Below are 13,332 nucleotides of genomic sequence, written 5' to 3' on the forward strand. Positions count from 1 at the left end.
GAAGAGGAAGGGAAGGAACAAGGAACAGAAACGTTGTCTTCTAGACAAGGAATACCAACAAGCAGTCCATGCCTGCCAGGCTACATTTCCCTTTCACAAGCCACTTTCTCTTTTAATAGCTGCTCATGCTCTCTGACACTTCAAACTCCTTGGAGGGCAGCTCCTCCCCTCTTGTACCCGCTCTCAGGACTTCAGCACTATGGCACTGTCAGCCCCGCATGACCTAGAATTAACTTTCAACAATTAACTGCGGGCTGTGAGCTCCAAGCCCTGCAGCTTTTGCATTTTTGTGGCAAAGTAACCTTTATGCCAGTTTGTCACAAGTTCAGGGCACTTTAGAAGCACTTACTGGAGACCATTATTTTCCATGATGCAAGCAGTTTGCTCTTATCACTCTGAGTTATCAACCTCGGTGCTGGAGGACTCTGCATACTGTACAGGTGGATCATTGTGGTGCATAACAGCAAGGGGCAGGTACTGTCTTCTTGGGCATACTCTTACCCTCTGCTCCATGTGAGACATCCTCTGTTGCCAGTGTGGTGCTAGAGCTAGGAGGCCTGGAGGGCTCCAGGTACTCACTGCCGTACTATACTAGCACCTGGGGTTTGTGTGTGTGTACTTATCTGTACTATCTCTCGTCTCTTTAAATCTCTCCAACCCTTGACCAAGCAGCAAATGAAGCTTTGGCAAGAGACTGGGAAACATTGAGAAATACTTGTGAAATCAGTGCAGATCGCAAGCAGTTAGTGTTTGCTCCATTTGTAGGGAAGGCATGGGATAATGGCAGATCCACCCTGTTCCCCCTCCCACACTGTCTCATTGTGGTTCAGTAGCCAAATATATAGTCTGGTTAATCCTGGGGGTGCTGTGAGCCTACTTTCAATCTTTCAGTTGGTGGCTTGGTTCCTCATTCTGGGAAAGTGGTCAGTGTGGAGAAACGGAGGCTGTGACTTGTAGTGGATGCTGTCATGGTCCATGGTGACCTGCTGAGGAAGATGTTCTGCATGGCCAAAAGAGGTAGATGACAGGAAGGGTGAAGATGCATAGCTCCATAGTTCAGAGCCTCTGCTTGCTCTTAGAAGTGTCTGTGTGCTGAGGTCTGTACAAAGGATGCTTCTGGCTTTAAAACCACTGGGTCATCCACTGACTGTTTTGAAAGGGAGTAAAGGGCAAACCAGTGAAGGGCCTTAGTCCAGAGCGCAGATTATCTGCTGCAGCTTCAGGTATTTTTTTGGCTGAGCTGATATTCTTAGTGGCAGCATACCAGGAGTATGGGGAAAAGCAGAGAACAGATGTGGGGAAGAGTCACCTGTGGCATGCATCATGGTACCAGGAAGACAAACAGTGGGGCTCGCTTGTCCATCTTGCCTTTGCCCTGAAGCAGCTGTAGGAGGAGATTGTCTTTTTTCCTTCCCACTTGATGTGTGTGTATGTAGAGCACAGACAATGGATTTAGGCCTGCAAGACTGTTAGTGAAGAGCATAGGGTAGTTGTGTTGCAACTGTCTGGCTCACTGTAAGGGGTGAAGCGCTAGACATTCTTGAGCTAAGTTTGCATTAACTTATTCCCTCCATTCCTCTTTTAGTTATCAAATTCCTGGAAGTCTACGAGCGCAGCTTCTGCAGGACTATTGAGACCCTGGTGGACATTTTCCAGGAGTACCCTGATGAGGTGGAGTACATATTCAAGCCATCCTGTGTGCCTCTGATGAGATGTGCGGGTTGCTGCGGCGATGAGGGCCTAGAATGTGTCCCTGTGGATGTGTACAACGTCACAATGGAGGTGAGGGTCCAGCTTGCAATCTGCCATGATTGGTTGGAAGGAAGCAAGACAGCCATCACAGCCGCTCCAAGTCCCAGCTTCCAGCTAATTTAGAGGAAGTGCAACCTACCCCAGGGAACCTCTCTTCTGATTCTGGTGCTTCGTGTTACACCACACAGGGTTAAAAGATTAGTTGCCTATGTCTATTTAAGGCTAAGAGGAGAGTCTATTTTTTGGCTTCTGCCCAAATGCAGTAGGTAGGAGCATGCAAAGGAGCACTTTGTGTTTAGAGAATGCAAAGGAGCATTTCTGATGGTGTTGTCTCCCAGTTCCCAAAGAAGATACTCCTTTGGCCCTTGCATGCCTTAACTCTACACACAGCTGTTGTTCTGAAGGCAGCTGAAGCAGGGCAAAAGAGGAGAATCTGTCAGTATTCTCTCCTGAAGGGCATGTGACGTCAGCCTGTACAAACAGAGCAGGGATTTTGGGTCTTTAGCTACCCTGGCACAGCAAGGGTTAAAGGGGATCTAAGAAACAAACTGTTCTATGTCAGCTGGAAAAGCCTTTCTGCCTCTGGGCTCTTCCTCCTTTGTTTGGAGGCTGCTGAAGGTGGTCATGATAGCAAAGGCTGGGCCTGTGGGGAAAGATGCAAATTGCTTTAGAGAGCTTAGTTACTGCCCTTGTCTGTGAGACTGGATCCCAGCTCTTGTCCAAAATTGTGCTGGTGCCCATTACCCATAACTCACAGCTCCCTTACCTACTTTCGTCCCTTAGCCTCTTGAATGGCCACTGTAAATATTGCTGTCAATTTTTAATATCAATGAGAGATGTGTAGTGCTAAGTGATTAACCAGCAGGTCCTTTTACTTGAAATTTGGGCTGTGTTTGGACCCTGTTGGAGAACCTGCCTGTGTCCTTTCATGATTCCCCATATTGCTTTTCCATTTGCAGGCTCCAGCCATACTAGCTTGGTGTAGCTAGGAATGGTTTTATTCCCACCATTCCTTGCTGAATTACATTTCTTGACTGGTATGCCTGCATGCCTGTAAAGGGTCAGAGGCATAAAGGCAGATCTCTAGAGCTAATTTTCCAGCCACATTTGGCTTAAGAGAATGTGACAGTATTCCATAGCTTCTAAATAACTTCCTTGAATATACCTGGGGCTGGGGTCTGGGTGATGTCTGCCTTTGCAGGACTCCTTTAAACACAAATCTCCAGATTTATTTTGTGTGTCAAGTTACTGAGAAAGTGAAATGTCAGGGAAGGAATGGTGGCTTAAGGAAAAGGAGTTGGATTTGGAATTTTCATTTGGGACTTTTGTGTGAGACTAAAGCATGGCTTCTGCACAAGCAGGCTGGATGTTCAGCTACTGTCTGTCCAGCATCAGCCAGGGAGGGCTCATTGAGGACCTTGCTGTGGTGGTACACTCTCTCCCATGCCTGTCTCCAAGGCAGTCCACCAGTGCTGGACTGGGCATGCACGAGCAAACAGAGCTTTGGCACAAGTCTGGCGTTGCTGCTCGCTTGTGATCAAAGGCCTTCCCTGACTGGGAGAACGGGGCCTCAGAGCTAGCTCGAACTCTGCCCTGCTCTTCCCAGGAGCACCTGGGGTGTGAGTGCTTTGCTGCACAGCAGCCTGATTTGGGGCTGTGAGCATGAAGAGTGAACAGGCAGTGACCCTTTCTGTTTCTTTCATTCCAGATCATGAGAATTAAACCTCATCAGAGTCAGCACATATCACACATGAGCTTCTTACAGCACAGTAAATGTGACTGCAGGTGAGAATGGAGCAGCACGGGTTCCTCTTGCAATAAAATTACTCCGAGCCTTTCCTTTTTTCTGCCACTGGGTTGAGACTCTTGTTCAGACACTTCTGCAGCCTTCTTGGTTGGTTTGCAGTGGGATGACTGAGCCTGGGGAAAGAAGCCCTCTGCTGTCAGGGCTTTTCCATCTCTAGCTATCACAGGTGGACAGTGCTAGCCTGCATCTTGGGATCTTTTTTGCACTAGCTACCAGCAAGGGTCAACAGGGGAGCAAAACCACTTTGAGATGGACCACTTAACCTGTGCCATGGGCATCCTTCCCTGGACTTGGTGGGAACTGGGGATAATACCAGAAGTATATGTGAGAAGCTCTCTTCTAATGAGGCCTTTGTTCTGTCTTTCTCCACAGACCAAAGAAAGATGTCAAAAACAAACAAGAAAAGTAAGTGACAAGCCTTTCTTCCTTTCTCTTTTGGTGGTTGGTTGGCATTTCCTGTCCCCACTGCCCCTTGCCCTTTTCTTTGGTTGGATATACTCACTTTAAGAAGGTGTCTTTGGAAATGGCATATGGTACTGCATGGGGCGGTACTCTGAATCCATTCCAGGTGGTCACAGAAACCCAGATCTGATGGTCCTTCCTTCATACCCCAGACATGGACCTTGCATGACCCATGGCCATGGCAATCATTCCTAATGCTTTTTCCTGAGTCAGGGAAGTCCCGCCATGTCTGTCCTGCTGGAATGGATTCAAGGTGCAGCCCCCATTCTCCCCTTCCCTCTTCCTGGGGTGTTTCTGGTTACTGCAAATTGCTGCCTTTCTTTATTATTAATTTTTTTTCTTGCTGCTTGAGTGAGTACTTGCTGGCTTCTTTCACAGCAGCTTTGGTAGGAACTCTGCTGGCTACAGGGAGAGGTGGAAGTAGAGGCCTGGTGGAGGCAGGACTGATGCCATGCAGGATGTGACACTGGTTTTGTTTGGGTGGGGACCTGGGAGGGTGTAAAGGGAGGTGGATGTCCTAGCTGGGTCTCGGTGAAGGTTTTCATGAGGGGTTTTTTGAATCTGATGGATTTGCTTTAGTGGCCTGAAGGAGGTTAAGTGACGCCTTCCCTTTACTTCCTCCCCAAAGTAAAAATGTTGTGGAAAGTAGAAAAATAAGCTCTAATCCTGCAATAGTTGCAGGGATGAGCATAAAATACAAAACAACATTGAAAAGAAAGAATGATCTCTCTGAGCGAGAGGATCAGCTGGACTGCACATGACTGGAAAAGCAACTCTGCCATTTAGAGGTGTGGAGTTTGAGAGGAAGAAGTGAATATTTGGAGATGAGGCTGAATCTGAGACCGAGGGAGCAAACAGGAGAGAGAGAGCTTCTTTCACCCCTCTCCTGGTAGTTGTATGTTTCTAGCTGCCTTCCAGCCTCTCCTCCTCACCCTGGAAATCTGCTCCTGGCTGCATCAGACTGTGTGCAGCCAACAGTCCTCTCTGCACAGGGCCGTGTCGGGGACCGTCAGTCTGTGTGGCTCTGTAGTTTGAAGGTGTGCGAGAGTTTGGTCTGTGTGAGCTCTGGTGAGGATGGGGTGTGGGTGTAGCAGCCAGCTCGGACTGTGTTGCATTCACTTTTCCTCTTCTAACAGCACCTTGCCTGCTCTTTGCTGGTTCTGCACTCCCCAGGGAAGGAAGGGAAGGGATGGGAGAGACTGGTGTGCTTTGATTTGTGCCGGATTGAAAGTCTTGTTATATTGGTACCCCTCTCCTCCCTTCAGGTTGATTTTCTTCCCCTCACCGTCTCCCTGTGACTCCTGCCTGACATGTAGGGCAGAACTGGGATTGAGCTGGTGCTCTGACGCTCGTTCCAGTGAGGCGACTTGAACAGGGCCTAGGAGACACCTATGGTGCTTTCTCTTCTGTCCCTCCAATTCCCTTTGACAGCTCTCTCCCGAGGTGGGCTGCACCAGGGAACGAGGGAGCCTTTGCTGAACTGCCTCAGAGCTGGGACTCATTTGCCTGACAAGCCCTGGTGCTTTGCCTAGGGCCTTCTCCTTGCATGTCTCTCCCTTGCTCCTGTGCTAATGTGGCTCAAGGAGCAGTACAGGCTCCAGCCTCCCTCGCTCCCTGTGCTCTCAATGGACCGTAGGGATCCATGGTTAGTGTCCAGGACTGCATATCCTAGCCCCTGCCTGCTCAGCTCCTGCCCAAGAATCAGAGGCAACTGGTGAATTTTTCCAAATGGAGTCAGTACCTTGGCTCCATCTGGTTGTCTGTCTGGCAGATCCATGTGGACAGTGACAGGAGGGGAGAACTGAAAGCTGCTTGCTAATTATCTCCTGAGTAAAATAACTAGGTCAGGACATCCTCTTCCCCCTCTTTACCCTTTGGTACTCATGATAGAGGCTGCCAGAAGAGATGTTACAGACATCCAAGTAAGGTCTCCTGGAGTCCTCTGAACCACAGGCAGGAGGTGATGTGGATAAGCAAAGCCTTCAGGTTGGATAGCCCTCTCTGGGATCAGATCTCTTCCCTTGTCTGTGGAATGCTCCCATCCCAAGGCAGGATTGCCACCCACCCTGCAGCAGAGCTATTGGAGCTCAGCTGCCCCCTCCTAGGCCCAGCGCTGGGCAGGGCATCAGGTCAGAGTGGTTTCCTCCTCCCTGAAGAGAGTCCTTTCACTCAGGTTGCCTTTTGTCAGTCATTGTGCACCTGTGCTTGTCGCCTGGAATGGTTGTCTGCACTCACCGCGGTGGCGTGATGCTTTCACAAAGCTTTCTGTTCCTTCTCCCTCTCACTCCCTGCCCCTTTCCCACTGCCTCTCTCTGGAGGGGGCAGGTGCCCCTCTGAGGTTCCAGCAGATCCGCCTCTGCTCGCAGCAGCCTTGCAGGAGGTCTCTGCTGAGTTCCCTGGTGTTGGCTTGGCTGTGGGCAGGCTGGTTGCAGAGCTGACAGGAGCGCCGGAGCCGGTGAATGTGCGTGCAAGGTGGAGATCTGTGCTTCAGCCCTGGGATTTACCCTCCAGTCCTGCCTCATGTGCTTCTCCCCTCCCAGCAAGGCACATGGCTGTATTTTTTTTTCTCTTCTTCCTTGCGTTTTCTTCCGTTTTCTCTCTATCTCTCCCTTTCTTTCCCCCTCTCTCTCTTTCTTTTTTTTTTTTTTTTTGTTTTTCTTCCAGAAAATCAAAGCGAGGAAGGGGGAAGGGTCAAAAGAGAAAGCGCAAGAAAGGCCGGTACAAACCACTCAGCTTGTACGTTTGTGTCCTCTGCTTGTAGACTCTCTTCCCTCCCTCTCCCCAAACCAATCTGCCTGCTTGCTGCTCGCTCAAATCTCACCCTCCCCTCCCAGTCACTGGTGGGCTGCAGATCCTGCAGGGCAGCGCTGCTGGTGGCACTGCTCTGGCACTAAGGCTATCTCAGGGAAGGTGGCTTTAGCTTGCTTGGCTCTCTAATCATCAGTGGTGACCATTGTCCCAAGGCACAAGAGTGTGGTGGGTGGACGAGTACCCTGCACCTCTTCACACCTTCCGGTTGCAATTCTGTCATCTGCTTTCCACCACTTGTCTCGTGTCCTCACTGCTGTGATGACTGGTGGCAGGCAGGCTGGCATCTGCCATGCATGTGTGTGTGTGAGTGTGCGTGTGCACATGTGCGTGTGTGTCTGGTGGAGTCACAGGTGGAGAGGAGAGGTGGGACAGTGGGAAGCCAGAGAAGTGGTGCTGGGGAGCTGCGGGGGCCTCTCTGTCTTTTTTTTTTTCTCTTTCTTTATGCTGGATTTGGTGGCTTGTCTCTCCCTGTCTCTTTTGCTCTGCCTCTCTCATGGTGGTTCACAAAATTCTGCATTGTAAATTCACGGCCCCTCCATAGGAGACTCCTAGGTGGCGAGGTTGGGATGGGGCTTACAGAAAGGAGGGCAGTGCTGGCTGCAGGGGTCAGCATGTGATACTGGAGCCCAGCTGCTTTCCAGGGGAGGAGAGACCCTGTGTATTTAACTCGTTTAGCCGCTGGCCTCTTTCTACTCGAATAGTCCACTTCAGAGAACTCCTTTCACTGATGTGTCAATAGCTGGCTGGGACCTCTCACCTTCCCATCCTTGCTTTCCCCTTCTTCCTCCCTCTGGCCTGAGCCAATGGATCCAATGCAGCATTTGTGAATACTGTGCAGAAAGCCTGTTTTCTTTCTCTGCGCTAATGCAAGGGGTTGCTGTCCTGGGGCTGTTGAGGTGCTGCTGGAAAATCCATCAGCCCACGGCACTCCAGTTGGCAGCATGGGGGCTGCGGGAGGGGGCAAGGGGATTGCTTTGATGTTCAGGGTGTTGCATGTGTATTTTCTTTCTGCTGAAGCGCTGTAGCTTAGACATCTTTCCTTTTGCCTTTTTGCAGTCACTGTGAGCCTTGCTCAGAGAGGAGAAAGCACTTGTTTGTACAAGATCCCCAGACCTGTAAATGTTCCTGCAAATTCACAGACTCACGTTGCAAGTCGAGGCAGCTTGAGTTAAACGAGCGCACTTGCAGGTTTGTGTCCTGAAGGATGAAACACACAAAGAGAAAGAGAGAGAAAGAGAAAGAGGGGGGGAGCTTGCTTCCTGCTGATTTCTGGCATCAGTGCTATTTGATTACTTGTTTTCTCTGTCCTCCGTGGGCCAGAGAGCAGAGGGGCTGACTGGGGTGAGGACAGTTTCCCTGTGTCAGAGGGCAGATGTTTGTTTCAGGTGTGCTGTCAGGACTTGGATGGGGATGGCTCCCAGAGACAGGCCCTTTGTATCTCAGGTATTCTTTACCTTAGAATAGGGTAATGGAGTTCATGTTGCTGAGGTAGGCAGGGGAGGGTCTATCCCTCTGTACCTTACCTGTACGCAGCTCTGAGCATACTGTTGGACAAAGGCAAATCCTTAACTGACTTGGATTTGACCACTCCTGTCTTCCAAGCCCTTTTTCTGTGGCTTGTAGATGCTCTGCTGTGTGCAGAATGAGGAAAGCCATTACGAGCCTCCCTCAAGGCTGACCCTACATTCTCCTTTGACTCTTTGTTCTTCTAAAGGCCAGGGAGAGCACCCAGTGTTTTTGTACAGTGCTCACAGTTCCCTGTCCATGTCCTGTTCAGAGTTGTAGTTTGAGAGGCTGCACTCAGGACTGTGAATGGAATACAGCAGGTTTAAGTCTGACCCTGGGTGAAGGCCAGGGTGCCTTTTTCAGATATGAGGTGGGAGACATAAAGGCACTGTGGGGTTAGTGTTAGTTCAGAGATCCATGCTGTGCATGTGTCATCTGAGTGCTGTCACACACCATCTGTGGCACAGACACATAAAGAAACTGATTTCCTGGTTCTCACCTGAGCACTTTGGTGAATTCAGAGGGGTGTCTTGACTCGCACCAAGCTATATGTGCACCTCTGGTGTGGGATCATCCTACCTGTGTAGAGGGAGATATAGAAATAGGGTTGCTAATGAGCACTTGGCTGTGACTCTGATCTCGGATCCCTTTCACAGAGATCTGGGAGATTGTTCCTGTTTCTGCAGTATTGCAGTGGCAGCAGCTCAAGGGGATATTACAAGGGAGAGAGATCCAGGGTTCTCTGTGGCTCTATCTTGAAAACAGGAGACATCCATTGGCTAGGTGGCTAAGTCTGTTACAAGTAGCAAGTGCTTCCTTTGGGTGTGAAAATGCTGTGTGTCCAAGCCAGAGAGGCATTGGCACTGCCAGCATGGTGGAAACTGCTCTGTATACAGAGAATTTTTCTGAAGTGCTGGGGTACTTTAAGTGGGAAAGTAATTGATGGAGGGGCCAGAATAGAGCAACTTCCAGAGTTAAACTTCACCCAGCAAGCGAAGCCCCTGAAGTCTGAGACCAGACTTAATGTTGGCCTATTCCCCCCTGCTCCTTTTCCCAAAGTCCAGAGTAACCGATAATTACCCCACAGAGTTTGAAGGGTGAGAAACAGTAATAAATACAATGAAAAACAAAACAAATACCCCAAAGAAGTCATGGTGGCAGAAGGGGTTTGCTAGTTTCTCTTACTAGTCCCTCTCTGTGATGGAGTAGTTGGCACTAAGGAAGGTTTCCAGAGGCGATGTCTTGGCCAGAAAAATGGGAAGGAGTCATAGGAGTGGTTAGCTTATCAGTTTCCAGATAAAACGCTGGTTAAGCTGAAGTTTCTCTTGCTCTTTCTTGTAGAATTAGTGTTGGGACCTACAGGGGAGGATAAATTCTCATTTCTCCTGCTGCCTCTTCAGGCCACTGCTGTTCTCTGGTGCTAACCCCCACTCACAGCAGCTAGTGGAATGAAAAGCACTTACTTTTCACCTTCTTGCCTGCATGGGGCCTTGTTGTCTGCACTGCTTCCAACCCAAACAAGAGGCTAGGTGGAGAGCCGAGGGTGTGTCTCTGCATGCATTGCTTAGCCTTGTTTTTCTGTGTTTGTGTGTATTTGTGTGTATGGTGTGCAAAGATGCAAACAAGACACTCAGCTTATCTGTGAGGAAGCCACTGATTCTGCTCCAAAATTCTGTTTGAGTATCCCCCCTGCTCTGTCCAGGTGAGCCTGGGGGAATAGAATTTATTGACTTGTTTGTGGGGTCGAGATTCTCAGCTGATTTGCCCCATCTGCACAGCACTTCACCCCACCAGTGACGTCATGCCATGTCTTAACACCATGTGCTCTTAAACACATTAGCCACCACCCTTCCTTCCCTTCCCTGCCCTAGCTGCACCCCCATCACAAACATTAACCCCTGTTCTCTTTTTTTCCTTCCTTCTCCTCTTTGACAGATGTGAAAAACCAAGACGGTGAGCAGCGGAAAAGAAGGGGAAACAGCCCTGTTTCTGGAGCCTGATTTCTCGCCTGGACAGAATAAAACAAAACAAAACACTAATCCAAATGAACCCTAAAAATGAAGGATCGGTAGAGCACAGCACTTTCAGTACGGACGATGGACTCCGGAAGGAACATTCCCCAAGGCACCCGCCGCACAGAATTCACCTTTGGGTTTTGAACTGTTTTATTTTATTTTTCTTTTTATGCTGCTAAATAACAGAGCCAGGAAGACTTATAGGGGTGTATTTGATGGGTTTTCCCATGCATACATATATATGTGTGTATACATGCATATACATATATATATATGTATATATATTTTAACCACATCTATATATACATATATGTATATCTTAACCACACACACACACACATATATATATAATATATATATATATATATACTGATTATTTTTTTTAACATTGCTAATGTTATTGGTGTCTTCACTGGATAATACTCGACTGCTGTGGACACAAGCGGGCTACTTGGGGCATAAGAAACAAGCTAAGACTGGACTTGAGTAGAAGCGCTGGGTGTAAACTTCTTAACTCTAACTGACTTGTGCGGCCTCCGCTGTTTCTCTGTAGAGTGTGCTGTACCACAAACCACCTTCTCCTTGCCTGGGACAGGGAGGAGAGGTGATGGAGAGGATGGGCAGGGAGTTCCAAAGAGCGGCATCCTAGGGTGCGATGGGTCAAAGGCCAAGGATATGGCCATCTCCGTGATCAAGGATTTCTCCTCCCCTCTCTTCCCCCAACCTTCGCCCTTACTCGTCTCATAACCTGCCTGCCTTGCTGGGACATGGGATGTCAGTGTACATTTTGCGTTGACTTTATTCGCTGTAGAACCTTTGCCAGAGAGACATGCTGGCTTCTCTTAAGGATGGTGGGCAGCTGATGCGCACTGACTTTCTGTTCAAGGAATTATCACAGGAGTCTAGATTTCCCGCCCTTGGTGGCTGCAGAAGGACACAAGGTCTACAGTGTGCTGAAGCAAGAATGGGGACCGGTGCATAGCCACACAGTTGTTCAGCACTGTCTGCTTTCTTCATGCACAGAGCTGCCACTCAAGAGCATCCAAGATGCTTATGGAACATTTCTGGAAAGGGATATTAATCAGAAGTATATACACAGTAGTGGGGGTGTGTGTGTATGTATGTGAATGTATGCATTTGTGTGTATGTATGTATGTATGTGTTTTTCTCTCTTTTTTATATATATATATTTATTTTTATACATATATATATATAAAAAATAATATATATGTATGCCAAGATTGAAGGGGGGAAAAAAGAAAGCAACTTTTGCTGCCTTCAGTTTGTGTGCCCAGTGTGAATGGCCCTTAAGAACGTCTAAATTTTTTTTTTTTTAATGACGTACTGTAAATATCAGGCCCCTTTTCCATGTCTTGGGCTGGGGAATCAAATGTGAAGACAGCTGGAGTCCCTTAGCTGTGTCATGAGGTTCTTGGCTATGTGTGTATCTGCAGTGTAGGCTGTGGTGTACGTGAAACCCACCTTACACACGCGCGCACACACACACACCCCTGAAAGTGTGTTTGTACATCTATGTGGATATATATAATCTAGTTCTGTGATTAAAATTATTATTAATAATAATAATAATCAAAAAGGTACTCGGTCTGTGTCAGAATGCTGCCAAACATCATCTGCAATTGAATTTTCAACGCCTGATAATGTACAACACGGAAAGCTTCCAAAAAGACAAGACAGTCTAAAAACAGACTCACAACAAGTGACTACTAACCACTAGGATCTCCCCATCCGACTGATGGCTTTCAGAAGGAGAGAAAACACACGGGTGGGTGCTTGCATCTGCAATGTAGAATACTCATGCTGCATCGTGTGCAAGACAGAGGCTTCCGATTGGGGGAGGGAAGAGAAAGTGTTTTATATACTTATTTAATATCCCTTTTTAAATTAGAAATTAAACAGATAATTTAATTAAAGAGTAGGGATTTTTCAGTATTCTTTGTTAATATTTAATTTCAACTATTTATAAGCCGTACCTCCTTTTTTTTTTTCTTTTTTTTTTTTCTTTTTTTTTTTTTCTTTTTTTTTTTTTTTTTTGTACTGGTTGTGTATAAATTTAACCTTCCTGTTGTCCCATCCCGTCTCTCCCCAATTGTTGGCAGAGTCAGTAGCATGTTATGGGCAGTTATTTAATTAATTTCTCTAACACCTACCCCTACACATTCCTATTGAGACAACGGTTAGATATACATCTACATACTATATATATATTTGGCTATGTGTTTGTATATATATATATGTTTATGTATATGTGTGATTCGGATTAAATAGACACTACAATTTTTTTATATATGTAAAAAGAAGAAACAGGAAAAAATAGAAAATTCTACATCTTGAATCTCTCTCCTTTTTAATTTTAATATTTGTTATCATTTTATTTATTGGTGCTACTGTTTATCTGTAATAATTGCGGGGAAAAAAGATATTAACACTACATATTGTGTCTAGTGAATTTTTTCAAGATATTCCTTAGTACATATTTATTTTTAAACAAAGAAATTACAGATATATCTTAAAACAACAACGACGACGACAAACAAACTTTTTTTTGTATTAAAGAATTTAATTCTGACCTTGATTTCCTTTGCCTTCTCCTTCTGCCTTGCATCCTGGTTTTCTTCCATTGTGTAACAGTTTCTCCAGCATTGCCTCTGGAGGCTACAGGGCATCAGCAACCTACCAGTTGGACTCTTGGATTTGGGCCCAGAGCTTCCAAAAGCATCTAGGTACCTAAGACCCATTGAAATGAATGGGAGGTAGGCACCAGAATCCTTGTGTGGAGCTCAGCCTGAGTTCCCAGCTTGGTGAGAAGAGGGTGGTGTGATGGGCAGGACCAAAGGGGCCAGACTCCTGGGTTCCTTCCCAGCTTGATGCTGAGCAGTGTGGTGATGGTCCCAACCCTGCCTCTCTCTTGTCAGGAGCCAAGGCCCATGAGCTGGGTACTGTACAAGCATGAGTAGA

The 13,332-nt window shown here is 47.3% G+C and overlaps 1 protein-coding gene across 4 annotated transcripts in view; it reads left to right on the forward strand.

Annotated features, from left to right (window-relative positions):
- VEGFA (vascular endothelial growth factor A) overlaps positions 1-12,949 on the forward strand; it is a 30,500-nt gene extending 17,551 nt beyond the window's left edge. Inside the window, exons 3-8 of one of the 4 annotated variants that reach the window (XM_053973119.1) lie at positions 1,586-1,782; positions 3,461-3,537; positions 3,932-3,964; positions 6,686-6,757; positions 7,889-8,020; positions 10,274-12,949. In XM_053973119.1, coding sequence (XP_053829094.1) covers positions 1,586-1,782; positions 3,461-3,537; positions 3,932-3,964; positions 6,686-6,757; positions 7,889-8,020; positions 10,274-10,295 — 533 coding nt within the window. In that variant the 3' untranslated portion in view covers positions 10,296-12,949. The remainder of the gene's footprint in view (positions 1-1,585; positions 1,783-3,460; positions 3,538-3,931; positions 3,965-6,685; positions 6,758-7,888; positions 8,021-10,273) is intronic. The other 3 variants (XM_053973121.1, XM_053973120.1, XM_053973122.1) reach the window with 3 other exon arrangements.
- The last annotated feature ends 383 nt before the right edge of the window (positions 12,950-13,332 follow it).

Source organism: Vidua macroura, chromosome 3 (genome assembly GCF_024509145.1).
Source record: "Vidua macroura isolate BioBank_ID:100142 chromosome 3, ASM2450914v1, whole genome shotgun sequence".
Taxonomy (NCBI): Eukaryota; Metazoa; Chordata; class Aves; order Passeriformes; family Viduidae; genus Vidua; species Vidua macroura.